This window comes from Nannospalax galili, unplaced genomic scaffold (assembly GCF_000622305.1).
Source record: "Nannospalax galili isolate Female #2095 unplaced genomic scaffold, S.galili_v1.0 scaffold567, whole genome shotgun sequence".
Classification (NCBI taxonomy): Eukaryota; Metazoa; Chordata; class Mammalia; order Rodentia; family Spalacidae; genus Nannospalax; species Nannospalax galili.
The window spans coordinates 385,955-404,282 of NW_008357638.1; the positions used below are offsets into that span (position 1 = coordinate 385,955).

At 38.8% G+C, this 18,328-nt stretch overlaps 1 protein-coding gene across 1 annotated transcript in view; it reads right to left on the reverse strand.

Annotated features, from left to right (window-relative positions):
* Nucleotides 1-18,328, reverse strand: part of Malt1 (MALT1 paracaspase) — a 70,541-nt gene that overhangs the window by 38,367 nt on the left and 13,846 nt on the right. Inside the window, exons 3-7 of the mRNA XM_008855361.3 lie at nt 13,221-13,342; nt 2,505-2,664; nt 1,734-1,912; nt 1,242-1,338; nt 456-488 (exon numbers count right to left, since the gene is read on the reverse strand). Of these exons, the coding sequence (XP_008853583.1) occupies nt 456-488; nt 1,242-1,338; nt 1,734-1,912; nt 2,505-2,664; nt 13,221-13,342 (591 nt within the window). The remainder of the gene's footprint in view (nt 1-455; nt 489-1,241; nt 1,339-1,733; nt 1,913-2,504; nt 2,665-13,220; nt 13,343-18,328) is intronic.

Below are 18,328 nucleotides of genomic sequence, written 5' to 3' on the forward strand. Positions count from 1 at the left end.
TAGTTTAGAAAATCGTTATCATTATTATTTTCAGAATGTTTAATATTTGATAAAATAATTGATAAATCTGTCCTGAAACTTTTATATTTGTATCTTAAGGAATTTGAGGGGAATCTTAAGGAATAAAATAAATCCTTATGACAGTGTAGCTATTTTTTACAAATTTTATTAAGATTAACATTAAGAATTGCAAATCTCCACTATTCAAAGCATGTCATGGAGGAGTTCACCACCTATGTGCAAGAGGAACCAACTGAAGATTACTTTATTAATGTCAGTTTAATGGTGTCTATGGAAATTTGTAAATGTCAAAGACTAAGACACAATTTCCTTTAATCAGTTATTTCTAAGAGCTAGTATTTTTTCCATCACTGCACTCAGTAAGCTAGAACACTCCACCAATCCCAAGTAACCAGCATGCAGTAGACTTGGTCTTGGACCAAGCATTACACTACCTTCAGTGCACTCCACTGCCTCATCTGTTCTTCCTTGTGTTAGAGAAAACAAATTTGAATATATTGTAACTCATAATCTTGGGAAGGGCAGTCATTAAGTAAACAGATAAATATCACAGAAATTTGTTGTCAAACCATGCATCAACATCTCCTACTCTTAAAAATGTAACTATAAATGTATTTAATGTAAACAGAACTCCAAAATTATACGATTTTATAATGGGGACTGCTGATAAAATATCATTTTTCATTTATGTATCTGTGATTTTTTTCTTGTTTTATTAAAAAATATTTTTCACCAAATCAAAATTTTTATAATTCAAAACTTCAAGGAATATATTTTACACAAATATTTAAGATAAACTATAATACTAAAAATTAACTAAAATGGACAAAACAAAATAGTTTTTGTGTTTTGTTTTGTTTTTTAATCTTTGTATGTAACTTAAACAATGCATTTACTGTGCAATCTCTCAAAAATTCCTATAAATAATATAACTTTTTTTTTTTTGTCTGAAACAGGGCCTCCCTGTAGACCCAGCTGGCCTGGAACTCACTATGTAGACCAGTCTGGCTTTGAACTCGCAGAGATCTGCCTGCCTCTGCCTCCCGAGGACTAGCATAAAAGGCATGTGCCACCACGCCTGGCACAATATAACTTTTGATACTTAATATACTATTAAAGGGTATGGGGCAAAAAGCAATTGAATTTCCTTTGTATAAACATTCTACTATATATAGCTTACACTATATCCTATGTTCAAAACACTAAGTATTACTGCTTACCTACGATGATTTCTACCTTCTTACTATCTTGACTGTCTCGATCATTATATACATGACACCAGTAGGTTCCTTGATGTTCTAGATCCACGTAAGGAACCTGTATCAATATCAGAACACATATTTTTCTTCAATTTTAATTCAAAATTTGCTTAAAGAAAAAGTCATTTAGTATTTAAAAAATTTTCAAAATACAGAATTTTAAGACTTTAGACATTCTTAGATTATCTTCAATCACCAGGCTAAATATTAGCAAACAAATGATATAACAATTCTAACAGTGGTAAGTTTGGCGTAATAATTGACATTCTACATTGAAGTCTGAGAAGAATTTTAGCACTATTGTAAATATTAGGAACTAAATTAATATTAAACCCAAACAAGACTTGAAATACTATAAATACTCTAAAGAATATGAGTTTAAATGCTCCCTTTACATTTTAATTGTACATTTTTTATGTTAATCCAAAAACACCCCCAAAATCAACTGCCTACCATGTAGAGCTTTTTTGTCTCATGTGTTAATGGTGATTCATTTTTGAACCACTGATAGTGAGGGATAGGGCTTCCAATAGCAATACATTGTAAAACCAGCGTGCTGCCTGGCATCAGCTTTTGGGACCTTGGTTCAACACAGATTTGCAACTTGGATTCTGAGACACCATCCATACTTCCTTAAATGAGAAGAAAAAATAAAATCTCTGGGTTAAACATAAAACCAAAATTTTCCTATAATTTAAACAAAGAAATGTGTCTAAGTTTATTCTTTAGTTTTTACAGTCTTTAAAACTGTATCCTAAACTGTTCCATGAAACTCCCAGAAAGAGTAAAAGATATTCTGCAGATAAAAGAATGCTGTAAACAAAAAGAGTTTAGAATTTCTGGATTAACCAAAGTTAACAGATTGGCATACTCAAGAAAATGTAAATAATGGGGAGAAACTAAGCTTTCCAGGGCCATGAACAATAGCAGGTTTGAAAAGCTCAACATTAGGGACAAGACTGAGAAGGGTCTATAACATCTGAGGGATCTACACATAGAAAAAGACAATCAAGCCATGTGGAGCCAACTCTTTATTTTTTTATTGAATTTTTGTGCATTTCATACATAAAATAATCTTTATACTCCTTTTATCCTACCCCCTTGGGGGGTATGGGTGGGGCCCAACTCTTAATAGTGACATTGACACTGAAGTTATTTTAAAGTAAATATTTAAATAAAAATAAGGCAACCATCAATCAGTATTAAACAACTTCTGTCACTTACCTTGGAAGCTTTCTGTTACTTCTGTCACATCACAGACATCTAGCTGTGACCACTGGCTAAACTCAAAGGTGGAATTATTATTAACTCGACAGACATAAAAGCCAGCATCTTTTACATGCACTGTGTTAAAAATAAGTTCTGATGAATTTCCATATGGAATCTGCAAAAGAATCAGTAAGAGAAAATAAGTGAGTAATTTATCAAAAATACAACTTTAAAAACAAAAACAACAACAACAACAAAAACAGCTTATACTGGACTGGGGCTGGAGAGATGGCTCAGTAGTTGAGAGCACTTGCTTTTCCTGTAGAGGACCCGGGTTTGGTTCCCATCATCCACATTGGGTAGCTCACAACACCTGCAACTCCAGTTCCAGAGGATCCAATACCCTATTTTGGCCTCTGCAGGCACCTGCATCTGCACCCATGTGGTGAGCACTCACAGACAAGCAGACACACATGCATATATAAATAAAAATTTAAAAATATATTGTTTATAATGCATACTGTGCAAAATTTATTATTTCATTATGAATCTTGGAAAAGTATGTTTCTTTTTTTTTTCCCCTCCAAGTTCTAAAACGTTTACTAGTTAGAAAATAACTTTTTACAAATCAGCTAAATGGAGAGGTAAGCTGTCCCCCAAACCTTTCAGAAGCTCACTAGTAGAAACTCATCTGCTCTGTCATTTAAACAGTCCACTTGCTTGGTATGGAAAGGATGTATGACTGCAACTTTTACAAGCAACATACAACATGATAAAGCACTGCAATGAGGTGGAGAAAACAGATTGGCTCTTACTTTCAGTTCTGGTCAAATTAGGCATGACTATGCAGATATTTTATCTTGGGACCTCACTAAAAAATTCTGTAAGAAGACAGACTGCTTAGCAAAACTGTAGACAGCTTCTTTTGAATTTTCAGCTTTATGGAAAGCAGTGATCAGAAGGAATGGCAATCCATAGAAAAGATTCTTTCACATTGGTCAGAACTTAAAGCTATAGCCAATCTGTATTCTTTTCATGGTACTCTCAGGCAGTTTAACTGTCATGAAGAAACACTCCATCTACATGAACAAACATTATCAGAAAACTTTTGCACCCTTGTTCTTCTAGAATCCCTTTGTCTTTTTTATTTTAAATTCATTATTTTTATTTCATGTGTATGAGTTCATGTAGGTAGGTGCACCCATGTCGTGCAATGCCCGTGGAAGTCAGAAGAGGGCACCAGATCTTCTGAACTGGAGTTACAGATGGTTCTTAGCCGCCATGTGTGTGTTGGGAACTGAACTCAGATCCTCTGCAAGAGTAGTCAGTGCTGTGTCTTTTATAAAGAAACCTACTTGATCTTTTCATAGAAACTCCCTCTTTTTTCCTATTAAATTCAAGCCTTTGTGACTTCACCCATTTAGCAAACTGCTTACTCTGTAGGCTCCTCCATGCATAAGAATAGTTTATTTTTTAAAAAATGTTTTATATTTGACTCAGCGTGCGCGCGCGCGCGTGTGTGTGTGTGTGTGTGTGTGTGTGTGTGTGTGTGTGTGTGTGTAGGGAAGAAAGAGAGGGAGAGGGAAAGGAGGAGAAAGGAGAAAGAGAGAACCCATGCCTCAGGGCATGTATGGAAGTCAGATGACAACTTGTAGGAATCAGTTTTCTCTTTCTACCATGTGGGCCCTGGGATTCATTGAACTCAGGTTGTCAGGCTTGGTGACAAGTGTCAACCCACATTTTCCTCCTGTTAATCTATCTTATCTGTTATTTGCAGTCCCCAAGCACTGAATCTCAGAGGGAAAAGTTTTTCTTTCCTAACAATCCCACCTTCTCTGAAATTGTCCTGTATTTTTTCTTTGCTTTAGCATCTCTTTCTCCTCTTTACCATATAATTTTCAAAAACATACACTAAGTTCCTTGTATCACACATCAGCAATCAAACAAACTCCCTTGCCTCCATGCCTCCTTCCTAGTACTGAAGAAGCTGGCCACTCCTTTCTTTTTGCTTTTTATTTTTCTTACTCTTTACTCATCCTTCTTTCAATTTTCCTCACTCTATAACTCTCAATGTTGTCTCTCTGGATATACAAACTGCTCAGCTGATTCACCTGGATGTGCAATGTGCATGTTAAGCTTAACATGTTGGAAGTCAAACTCTTCATTTCATCCATCGACCTAGACTGCTCCAATCTCCTCAAAAACCTCAGTATAAACATGGCCAAGATGCTCAAGTGGGAAAATTAGGGGTCTTCCTTGACTTCTCTTTCTGCTTCCTCGTGCTCTACATCTAATCTATCAATCTGGCTAACTGTATCTCTAAAAGGCATACTGAATTATGCCCTATGATCCATTTTCATTGCTGTACCTGAGCTCACACTACAGCTATTTCTCAGCAGGCACAGGCAATAGATACCTGGTCATCTTGCTGTTCTCTGCCTTCTTCAAGCAGCAAATCTATATGCAAAAAAAAAAAAACAAAAATCCCACCATGTTATGTCCTTTGCTTAAAAGCATGATAGGCTCCTCACATTCTATTACCATGCTACTGATTTTCTTTCTAGCTATGACCTCACAAAAATGACCACATTTGCTTATTATTTGTCTGTCCCCTGGATGTAGGTTCCTTGAGGGCAGGTACCTTTTGTGTCACTGCTGTTTAGATCATGGCCTGGCACAAAACAAGTGCTAATAAAACATAAATTAAATGAATTATCTCCTAAAATAGATTGACTCCATTACAACTCTTCTATCTTTCTCCAGTCATGATGTATTTCATAATGATATACTTAAACTTTTTTCCCATTTTATCTCCCACAAAAGTTTATTAAAAGCAACTAAAAAGTATGGTAAAATACCTTTAGCTACCATCTCTCAAGAGCCTAGACATATATTTAATTTTTAGAACTCCTGATCATAGGAATTCACATGACTAGTACAGAATGGTAGCCAGGGACCAACACAGACTCGGCACTAAAATGCCCATGTAATCTCTGTACTACATCCCACAGCTTTTCTATGTTATTTCCAAGCCAGGAGAAAAATAAAACTGTATGAAACCACAAATTCTTCAATGAGATAACATAATTCAATGTAAACAACTATTAGAACTATGAGGCCTCTTAGATCCTGCATCCCAGGGTAGGCCTCATTCTGCCCTATCACATAGGCTGCCTGACTCCTCCAGGATCTCACTTTCCTGTGCTGTCAGGCTGCATGGTTCCCTCTATTGCAGGCTGCAGGGCATCACACCTAGCTCCTCTAGAATCTCACTTCACTGTGCTGCCAGGCTGCCAGCTTTTCTAGGTTCTCACATCCCCAAGCCTCTGACTAGGCCCACTCCTTCCCCCAAATAGGACACCTGGCTCCTCCAGGATCTTGCTTCCCTGTACCACCAGGGAGGCCCAGCTCCTGAAGCCCTCAATACCAGTCCCACAGAGGAAAACAACATCCCAATCCTCTTAAAACTTAGGTCTTCTCTGGAACACTGTACACATATCCACTGAAAGAAGAACTTCTAGACAAAGAATCCAAAAGAATGATTTTAACTATGTTCAAGCAACTCAAAGGTATGAACATACTCCAAGGGAACAATAAGAGCTGAATGAAAAGAGGAAGTCAATCTGAGAAATGAAAATAATGGAACTGAATAAAGAGACTTGCTGAAGAAAACCCAAATTGAGATGATGCTGGAAACGAAGCCAAATAAAACCTCAGTGGAAAGCCTTACCAATAGAATGGATCAGCAAAGGTCAACGATAACTCACAGAACATATGAACAACACGTGAAAGAGCTTTAGGACACATAACCTCTGAATTGTGGACATGGAAAAAGGAAAAGAATACTATGGCAGAGGCACAGAGAATATTTTCTTTAAAAAAAATTTTTTAATTGAATTTTTGTTTATTTCATACAGAGAATCATCTTTATACCCCCTTCCCCTTTGGCACCCCTCCCATAACCCTCCCGCTGGAGTTCATACATTCTGTCATTTGTGTTAAGGCCTATCATGTAAAGTTAATGTCCCTAGATGTCCCTTGGTACAAGTTCATCCACTGGGATCTAGTCAGCCTATCAAGCCAGGAGAAAAATAAAACTGTATGAAACTACAAATTCTTCTATGAGATAACATAATTCAATGTAAACAACTATTAGAACTATGAGGCTTCCTAGATCTTGCATGGTCCCTCCCCTTAAGAAGATCAACTCTTCCTCACCCAGCAGTAATCAGCTGCCAATAACTCTTTAACTAAGATTGGGGCCTGCTGCTCATTTCCATAGATTTGTGCTGGGTTTTTGTATGCTTAAGTTTGCACGGCTCTTGTGTATGCTGACACCTTTGCTGTAGGTTCATATAAGAGTCCCAGGTGCCTATAGGACTATTTCCATATGGACATGCACCTCCTCCCTGGCTCTTACAATCTTTCCACCCCCTTTTCTGCAATGGTCCCTGGGCCCTGGGTGGGTGGGTTTTGATACAGGAGTCCTGTCCAATGATCCACACTCTGTTGACTCTTATTCTCTGCATTTTGGTTATTTGTGACCTTTTGCACTCCTGGCCCTCTGTTGCATGAGAGAGCTTCATTGATGAGATTTGAAAGATGCATTAGTGTTCTCTTCATCCCTTGTTCTATGTTCCATGAGCCTTAGGTGTAGAGGCTGCGTTTTAGATGTGCCACTTAGACTTGGACAATTCACAATCTCTGTGTGTGACCAGTTGTGGAACTCTGTAATTATCTGTCTCTTGAAAAAGAAGCTTCTTTGATGGGTGGTGACTGGGATATTTGTCTATAGATTTAAGGATTCATATTACACTTGTCTAGGGATATGAGAGCTTGGAGTTTTTGGTAAGATCTATGATCTCTCCAGCTATGTGTATTTGGTTAAGTTTACAGTACCACCCATGAGTTTCCTCCTATTGAGTGGGCTTCAAGTCCAGTTAGGTAGCTAGCTGTTCATTACCCCCAAAGATAAAAGTGCCACTACTGCACCAATGTCGTTTGCTGGGGTTTTTCATCCACGAGGCTGGGGCTCAACTACTGAATTTTTTTTTTTTTTATGGGAAGGAAAGGGTTTATTTGACTCACACATCTGAATCACAGTTCATGGCATATTTGGCTTCCATGTCCAGATCACGGTTGGTCATAGTTCATCATCAATAGAAGCCAAGGCAGGAACTTAAGTCAGGAACTTGGAGGCAGGAGCTGAAGCAGAGACCATGGAGGAACACTGCTTACTGGCTTGGTCCTCTGGCCTGTGCTCAGTCTGCTTTCTTATACAACCCAGAACCTCCTGCCCAGGGATGGCATCACCCACTGTGGGCTCAGCTCTCCCCAACATCCTTCAACAATCAAGAAAATGCCACACATGCCTGCCCAGAGGCCCATCCAATAGATGAAATTCCCCAATTTAGGGTCCCTCTTCCCAGGTGTGTCAAGTTGACAACTAAAGCTATCCAGCACATGCCTCAAAATTCCTTTCTCTATTCTTGGTTCTTTTCTCTTATTTAAAAAAAAATTTATTATTTTTATTTTATGTGTATGTGTGTATTGCCTGCATGTAGATAAGTGCACCATGTCATGCAATGCCTGAGGAGGTCAGAATAAGCTGTCAGATCCTCTGGGACTAGAGTTATGGACAGTTGTTAGCTGCCATGTGGGTGCTGGGATTCGAACCTGGGTCTTCTCCAAGAAGAACCAGTATTCTTAACTGCTGAGCCATCTCTCCAGCCCCCTACTCTTTTCTTTTTTTTTCAAATAATTTACTGAGAATTTCATACGGGGATATAAGCATATAAGGTGTTTTGATTAAATCCATGCCCACTACCTCCCCTCCAACTTTTCCCCTATCTCCCCATCACTTTTTTCTGATAACGGGATATAAGCATATGAGGTGTTTTGATAAATCCATGCCCACTCCTTCCCCTCCAATTCCTCCCCTATCTCCCCATCACTTTTTTCTGATAACTTCATGTACCGCCCCCTTCTTCTTTTTTTCTATAGGGCTTTTTGCTACTCTAACATTCCCCCCTCTGAAGAGGTAGCCCTAAAATCTTTTAAGGATTAGATAAGAGCTCAGCTGATGTTCTTTAGTAGCTTTCAATGTGCTCTCCAAATCTATGAGAGCTAGCCTTCAGGGGAGGTGGCTTCCAGGACAGTCCCAGCTTTCTTGCTTCAAATCCTATGTCCAAAGTGTGTCCAAAGTAGGGTTTTACCATCAAGTTCTGGGAGGCAATCAAGTACTGTGGCAATAGCCTGTGTGATTTTGGGAGTCTCTTGGGCTACCTTGACTAGCAGCTCAAAGGAAGGTTTCTGCTGTCTGGCACTGTTTCTTGTTAATGTAGTCTTCAACTATACTCACGGAGTCATGTAGGGTATTGTATGTGTAATGTATTGTATTGGACTAATACAATTCCCTATTTCTTTTTTTTTACACTAGCTAGGTACTATTTATCTCTCCCCTTTGTCTCCCTGTCTTATCATGTCTCCCTACCCTCCCCATTTAAAGTGTTCCCATTTTCCCCATTTCTCCCTTGATAATTATTATATGCTATGGTCCCACCTTTTTTGAGCTCCTTCTTCCATTTTATAATAGAGAATATTTTCAATAAAATCATAGATGAAAAATTCCCAAATCTAGAGAAAAAGATGCCCAACCAGGTACAAGAAACCTACAGAACACCAAAGAGACAGGATGAGAAAAGAAACTTTCCACAACATATTATAGTTAAGACACTAAAAACACAGAATAAAGAAAGTATTGAAAGCTGCAAGAGAGAAAGGTCAAGTCACTTATAAAGGCAGGATAATCAGAATAACATCTGATTATTCAGTAGAAACAATTTTTAATGTGTATGAGTGTATTGCCTGCATGTATGTAAGTGCATCCACATTGTGCAATGCCTGTGAAGGTCAGAAGAGGGTGTGGGATTCCCTGAAACTGGAATTATGGACAGTTGTTAGCCACCATGTGGTCCGAACTGGACCCAAGTCCTCTGCAAGAGTAACCAGTGCTCTTAAATGCTGAGTCCTCTCTCCAGCCCCTCACTTGAAACTTTTAAAGCTAGAAGTGCCCGTAAAGATGTATGCCAAGTTCTGAAAGATCACAACTGTCAACCCAGACTATTATAACCAGCAAAACTATCTATTAAAATTGAGGGAAAAGACTTTGCACAATAAAAACAGATTAAAGGAATTTATGACCACTAAGTCAGCTCTACAGAGGATACTTAAAGGAATCCTTTGGACTGAAGAGAAGGATAAACTCAAGGGGCCACAGGGGATAAACAATACTAGGCAAGTATGAAGAGGGGTGGGTGACAGGGAAATGAGGTGGCGGGTGGAAGGCTTAACCAAAATGAAGAGTGCATTAAAGCTATATAGAAATCTGTGATCTTGCAGTCTCCCTCTCCCCAATTTTTTAAAAAAATTAAGAGGTGACAGTAGAACACAGGTGACATGAAAGGAGAGGGACAGCTCAGAATTAAAGGTTTAAGTGTAGATAACGAGATATGAGAGAGGGGTGGTGGGTTAGCTAAAACCAAGGACATACAGAAAGCCTGACAGAAATCTACCTGCTTATAAGCTAATTAAAAAAGTTTTTTTTTAAAAAAAGTGGTTTGATAAAAATAATTTTTAAGAAAAAGGGCTGGAGAGATGACTGTTCCTGCAGAAGACCCAGGTTCAAATCCCAGCACCCACATGGTGGCTAACAACCATCCGTAACTCCAGTTCCAGGGGATCTGACACCATCTTCTATCCTCTGTGGGCACTGCATGACATGGGTGTACTTACATGCATGCAGGCAATACACTCACACACATAAAATAAAAATGAATAAAATATTTTTTATATGGTTTGAATGGAAGTACTCTGCATGGGTGGACAATGCTGCTCCTAGGAGATATGAGTTGTTTGTGGTGCCAGGCGTGGGATACTTCTCTGTAAGTTATTGGTCAGGGAGGATCTAGTAGCACCCAAAACAACACAGGCTACTGCCACTGTTCTTGGCTGTCCACTGTAACTAGATGGTTAGACTTTATTGTTGAAGAGACCATTCACTTTGGATGCAAGACAGAAAAATCAACCTTGACTGACCAATAAACTCTGTCCCTGCTGACTAGCTTACATGGTGCCAGAAGGTGCTACTGCAAGCTTCTAGGGGAGAAAAGACATCAGTGGTCTCTCCTAGCACTGGATCCTACATTACAATACTGATCTCCCTGGTAAGATGTGCCCACTTGTGCAACAGTGGCATGATGGTTATAGGAGTAACCAACCACTTTCTGACTGGTTATGAGGCCTGTTTCACAGGAGGATTTCATGACTGCTACTGTAAATCTCGTCAAAAGTTCATGATTGGAGAGCTCATGGCCCCTAGAATGGAATCCACTATTGTTTTGGCAAATAGTCATGCTATTAAACTGTTTTCTAAATATTTACATTTATAGCCACAGATCTGTTATTTTCAACTTCAGTCAGTGAAGCTTCTTTTTGCAGTAGGTAGTAGTGCAGACTCATAACTGGACAAAGTGCCTAGTATTATTAACTGCAGGTGCTCAGCAATGGATGAAACATATGTATCAACCTCTCCTTATCCAAGGCTCAGGGAACATCCTGGAAGAGGGGGCAGAAAGAAAGAGCTGGTATATAAAGAGCATAGGTGTGAAATGCTGACTTCTGGACATGATGTGACTGTTGCACACAACTCACAGGAGCTATGGTTACCTGCACAAGAACAAATGGGGGGAGGGGCCTCAGATGTTCCACCCTCAGAGGAGGAGCTTTTGGCAACTGATGGCTGCTGAGGGAGGAGGGATAGTCACTTGCCTTTGAGGATGTGGCTGCTGGTGGATTATCTGCACCCCCAGGTAATCCTGATCCATGATCTCTCTAGTCATGAACTTTGGACCAGATTTACAGTAATAGTCATGAAATCCTGCTGTGAAACAGATCTCATATCCAATCAGAGAGCGGTTGGTTACTCCCATAACCACCATGCCACTATTGCAGAAGTGGATGGTTCCACACTCTTGCACATATGGGCAGCTCTAACTGGACTCAGAGGTTATTAATAACAACAACAAAAAAAGGAGGACATAAAGTTGGGAGGGAGATGGGGTAGGGGGGCACTAGTGGGAGTTAAGAGGGAGGTAGTGCTAGATGGATATGATCAAAATACATTGTATACACGTACAAAATTTTTCCAAAGAATAAAAGCATTATTTTTTTAAAAAGGAATCATGTTAAAAAGTTCTGCTGATAGTTATTTGCTAACACTGTTGCCCTTGGTAATCCCTACTTGCTACAAATTTTGGAGTGGAAAGTGATTTAATGACTGCTTAATTTTCTGTTTAGATCAAGCACTTTAACTAATTCCTAAAAATCATACTCAAAATAATATCAACAATTTTTGATCCTTTCCATTTTTTGAGATGTAACTCAAGTCATTCTTGAATTCACATGCTCTGGTCTCAGCATCCATGTGCAGGATTACAGGTATGTATCACCATGCCTAGCCTCTTTTCCTTTTTAAGTTTTTTTATTAGTGTATATTAATTATACATAACAGGCTTCAGTATATTTTCATACATGTATTTCATGTATTTTGATCAGTCACTCTCTATTACTGTCTCTTGTCCCTCTCCCAGTCCCACTGATCCCCTTCCTCTTTCAACCTGTCTACCCCCTTTTACTTTCATGCCTTTTTTCAGGGGAGGGAAATGAGTTTAACTGGGGTTACTTACAGGAATATGGGCAACTTCTAAGTGGCTACAGCACTTTGGAAAATGTCTCTCCCTCTCCTAGTAACTAGTAACTGTCTACAGAGCTTTAAGACAGTGTGTAACCTCACAAGTCCCTAGCCCATCCATGATGGTATACTGATGGGCCCAGTCTTGTGAAGGTAATCACAGCTGCTAAGAGTTCAAGAATGTAATGGTCATAATCATATCTGGAAGATAACATTCTACAACATTCGTCTATTTATCAGGTGGAATTCTTTCCACCTTTCTTCCTGCTATGTTCCTTGGGCCTTGGAGGGATGATAGAGATGTCCTATTTGAGAGCTGAGCATCCAACAGTCACTTAATCTCATCATTTGACCAGTTACAAGTCTCTGCAGTAACTGATTCCCAGAGCAAAAAGAAGCTTCTCTGATCAAAAGTGACAGGAGGAATGATCTGTGAGCATGAACAGATATTTAGAAAACACAATGTACTGCTGAGCAAGACTACCAATGATAATTCTCCCCCAGAAGCCTGCACTTCCTGGAACTATGAGGATTAGCTAGCAGGGAGAAAGCTTCCAGCTTAGTTCACCTTGATTTTTCTTTGTCTTTCAACCAAAGTGTGTGGTATCTTCAGCAACTGGATCTGTTTAGTTCAGGTGGGTAATCACCTGCAATGGAAATAGCCTGCACTGGTTTAGAGGCTTCAGGGGCCTCCATGGTCAACAATTTGCAGGGAGGTAGTCCACTCCTGGCACTGGGATGTTCATTTAATAACTCATAGCCTCTGGGAATGGCTTTATCCATTCATGCTCATGGAACAGAAGGCATGGTAGATCATAGCTCTAATTCCAGCACTCAAGAGGCTGAGGCAGGAGGATTTTCACAAGTCAAGAGGCTAGCCTGGGTTCCACAGTGAGTTCCAGGCCAGTATGAGCTAAAAATAAGATTTTGTTTCAAGCCAACCAACCAAAGTGGAATTAAAAGACATTTTAGAAAATTACCTCCTTATTCATTTTGAACCATTGGTATTGTACAAAAGGATGTCCAGTTGCCCGGCAACACAGTTTAACGAACTGTCCAGCCAAAACTGCCTTTGATTCTGGGTTTACAGTGATTTTTAATCCTTAAAAAAAAAAAAAGAGTAAAGTCACCTAAGAGGGGTTTCCCTGTTTATACAAATGAAACAACAACAAAAATAGTTTAGAAATAGTCTGCATATACACTTCAGTCATAAATCAGCCATTCTTATCTCCTCCATTAGTTTGAGTTCTTCAGTTGTAGACTGTAAAACCATAAGAAAAAACTTACATGCAGAAGACTTACCTACAAACAGGTATAACACTCATACATTAAAAAAAAAATCCCATGGCCCACAAGAGCTGACCTCTTCTCCCTATGACCTGCTAGTTTCCCTTACCCACTATGCTCCAGTCACAGGGTCCATTTCCCTCCTACGAGCCAAGACATTTTCCATCTTTCCAATTACCAGTCCTCTACTGGGTCCTCTACCCTAAACCCCAGGGTTTCACAGCAGGCTCTTTCCCATCATTTGAGCCTCCTGCTAAAATATTACCAGCTTCTCTAGGAATCTTCTTTTCCTTCCTTCCTTTTTTGCAGTGCTGGGGATTAACCCAGGACCTTGGGCATGCTAAGCAAGCACTCTAATACTATATCTCCAGCTCTACTTAAAAAATATATTTTATTTAATTTTTTATGTGAATGTGTTTTGCATGCATGCATGCATGTAAGTGTACCATGTGTGTACAGTGATCTCAGCTGACAGTAAAGAGCATTGGATCCCCTGGAATTGGAGTATGAAAGGTTGTTAGTCAACATGTGGATGCTGGGAACAGAACACAGATCCTATGCAAGAGCAGCAAATGCTCTTAAACAGTGAGCAATCTCGCCAGCACCCCCTGCACCCCCGCCCCCAAGCTCAGGCTGACCTTCCTGACCCAAAGGTGGGGATTACAGATATGCACCACCATGCCTGGCTTGGGAAACATCATTAAATTAGTTACTTCTTACCCTTAGTTCTCAGTTACATTTATTCTGCTTTGTGTTCTTCACTGCACTAATCACTGTCTGAAATGTTTTTTCTTACTGTCTATCTTACCTACTAAAATAGCTGAGAGAGAGAGAACGCATGGTCTTAGTCACCAATTTTGCTCAATGTATAGATCAGTGCCTGGTACATGGCAATACAGTGGGTGTGACACATGCTAATTGTTGGACAAATATGCATAATAATAAAAATTACTACAACAGCAGCAATCTACTGATCCTTTTATATGTATTGGACATTTTTTATCTTTAACCTTCAAATAACCATACAAAATTTTAAATTAATTCTATGTTACAATAAAAAAAAAAGTAATTTGTGTTCACCCAATACCTTCAATACCTTGGGTAAATTATTTAATCTCTCTGGAACTAACTTTTTTTTTTTTTCCCCATTGCAAAAAAGCAGACCCAGAACGTAAACCTAGGTTTTCTTGGCTTTAATTGTGTTTGTTATTCCATAAATCTTTTTTTTTTTTCCCAATGTACATTTTTATTGAATTTTTGGGCACTTCATACAAATATCTTTTTTTTCAGTTTAAAAAAATTTATTTAATAACCACATGATTAGAAGAAGCATTCCTTTACAACAACATTGACATAGTCAATAACAATTTCCAGAGCAAAGATGCATCTCTTTCAAAATTGGCTTAAAATACATTATTGTTTTGGTCTTTTTGAGACAGGGTCTCCCTGTTGTCCCAGCTGGCCTAGAACTCACTATGTAGACCAGGCTGGCCTTGAACTCAGAGATCCACCTGCCTCTGTCTCCCAAGTGCTGGGATTAAAGGCATATGCTACCACACCCAGTTCTTGCCCATGATTGTTAATGTATCTGCCGTAATAATCTCATCTTAGCAAAGTAACTATGTTAAGCATAGATAAATTTTGCATCATGACATTACTCATAAGTTTACACAGCAATTGTTCTCTCCCATTACACAGTAAGAGACAAAAATGGTGGCAATTAAAAGGCTTTCTCCCTCCACAATCTTATGATAGGTGAATGACTTTACTGAATGCCAAGATGTTCTAAATAGAATCCTTCCTTTGTATGGGCCTCAAGAATAAATTTTTTTTTAATTTTATTATTTTTATTTTATGTGTATGCGAATATTGCCTGCATGTAGGTAAGTAAGTGCACCCATGTCCTGCAATGCCTGCGGAGGTCAGAAGAGGCTGTCGGATCCCCTTGGGACTGGAGTTAAGGAGAGTTGTTAGCTGCCATGTGGGTGCTGGGATTCAAACCCGGGTCTTCTGCAAGAACAACCAGTGTTTTTAACTGCTGAGCTATCTCTCTAGCCCCAAGAATAAATGATTTTTAACACACGTTCCAATTCACTATTGTAAATGGATCCTGTACCAACAAGTACACACACATACCACATATTTCTTCAAAGACTTAACTGAAAGGAAAAATGTGAATTAGAAATTGCTTGTGGTGAGTTAAAACAAAACAAAACAAAAAAAGAAGTTGCAATAATACTTCCCATTTTAACCTCACATTATTTCCTCCTCTATGTAGTCCAACAGTCAGAAGATGCCAAAGAGAGGTAAGGAAAGAATCTGGCATAGTGCTTTGTAGAATGTACCAATATACACACATGAATGCTCTACTTTAAAAGGTGAATACACAGTTTCCTGACAGAGAAGTGTGTTTTCAGACAACATCTGCAAAGTCAAGAGGTTACCTGATTTCCTGTAAGTCTGGGATAATGTGACTAGGTATGATAAAACTAAGGATTATGCTTTTAATGCATGCATGTGCATGTACACAGACATACGCAGATACATGACAGTAAGCAATAAAACAAAATTTGAAACACTGCTAGAATAACAAGAATAAAATCAGAATGGTTTGACAAAAGATTAATCACAGGTTTCCTTTTATTTTTTCTCTCGAAGCATCTAAACATTGATGTGATTTATAAAACACCACTTCTAGAATCATCTACTCCATATATGAAAGTGCCGCTACTTCCAGAGGCTTCTTCCATTTTTTAATGCTTCCTCTCAAAGTTACTCTGAAATATTTTAAGCTATCACTTAAAAGTATATATCCCACAGCATTCCAGAATCAACACTCATTTTCCCCTCCAACAATCTTTCCAGTTACACAACCAATATATGTCTATGTGTTCTTCTTAGAAATCAATTTACATTTGCATTTACGGTTGCTAAATCTTGTGTCCCACATCACTCTTTGTGTTGCTATGTTGCCTAAGACTGAATATTCCACACCTAGAAACATTCTTCCAGACTCACTTAGCACTCCCCATTTCTCCTTCTTCCTTATCCTTATTCCCACCCATGGCATCTTTGTCTTTGTTTGCTTGATTATATTACCATTTCTTTTTCTTTTTGAGACAGAATCTCACCATATAGCCCTGACTGGCCAGAACTCACTCTCTGTAGACCTTCTCCCTTTCCATCTCCCTCTCCTTCTTTTCTCTCTCCCTCTCAAACTCACAGAGATTCACCTGCCTCTGCCTTCCAAGTGCTGAGATTAAAGGCATGTGCCACCAGGCCTAATCTTACTTTTTGATATGAGGTATTACTATGTAGCTCAGGCTAGCCTTAACTTGTGGAGATTCCCTTGATTTAGCCTCTCAAGTGCTGGGATTATAAGATTGCACCACCTGGTTTTGTTTTGTTTTAAAAACTATTTGACATGTTCATTTGGGGAATAATTGTGAATTTCCTAACATATATGAAATGAGAAACATCTTTTATAAAAAGATATAGCATTTTAGGACTTATTAACTTGACAAGAAAAAAATTATAACCCTTGGATCAAAGACTCAGCTGAGGTAATAATCCATAACTAAGTTTCTCAAACAACCTAAAAGTTTTCTAGTATCATGAAAACCGCACTGAGTTCATCAGATCAGGAATAACAAACCTGTTTTTTTTTTTTTCATTCATTCACTTTGTGTGTGTGTGTCTGTGTGTGTGATGCATGCATACCAGTGCCATGGTGGGTATGCAGAGACCAACAGACAACTTCTAAGAGTTGGTTCTGTCCTTCTACTGTGTGCATCTAGGGGCTGAAGTCAGGTTGTCAGGCTTTGTGGCAAATGCCCTTACCCCCTGAGCCTTTTTGCTAGTCCCAGCTCTGATTTTTTAATCCTACCTTTGTCAATAACTATAACTCTAACCAAAGGACAACTTCTGGAAATCTTATTTGCTATATACATACTTGCTGATTAAACTTAAATGTTCCACTTCTGTAAAATGTGTTTTAAACTTATTATTATTTTATGTGTGTGTATATGTGAAAGAGTGTGGTGCACATGTGTATGTGCATGTATGTTTGTGGGTGCCATGTGCCTATGATGAACATCAGGCACAAAAAAAACTAGAAACAGTTTGACACACAGTTAAAGAAGTACAGTACTGGTAAAAGAAAGGAGCCAGGGGCTCCTCCCAAGCCCATGTGACCCCTGAGGAACAGATCCTCAAACGATCTTAAGAGTAAAAATAAATCAGTTTTATCTGGACCAACTGTATGGCCTTAAACACCCAAAAGGAAAGTATAACCAAAGACTAAAGGAGCCAACATGATTTCATAGGAGTCCATATGAATAGCTAAAGGCTACATAACAAGCAACAATGCCAGACAAGTGATACCTTTGTTTGAGTTGATGGCCAGGGTGGCCAAAGGGATTCCCAGATAGTAACCCAGCATAGAACTGGGAAAATGAACAGCAGACCCCAATCTTATCCAGTGGAATATTGACAACTGATTACTACTAGACGAAGAACAGCTGACCCTCCTAAAACAGACCTCGAGATAGGCTGACTAGATTCACCAGAAGGGCAAGTAGTAGGGAATGGCTGGGGGTGCAGATAGTAGCAGATAGTAGCAGGGATATCAGAGTATAAGGGCTCTAGTACAGGGAGGGAGGCAATGGGAGGGTGCTATCTGGGAAGTGGGTACATAAACAAATAAAAAAGAAAAAAAATAATTCTTCAAAGCATAAAAATTTTCTCCTTAATAATTAGTAGATGTGAAAAACATTACCATTGAAATCTACCTGATGACTTT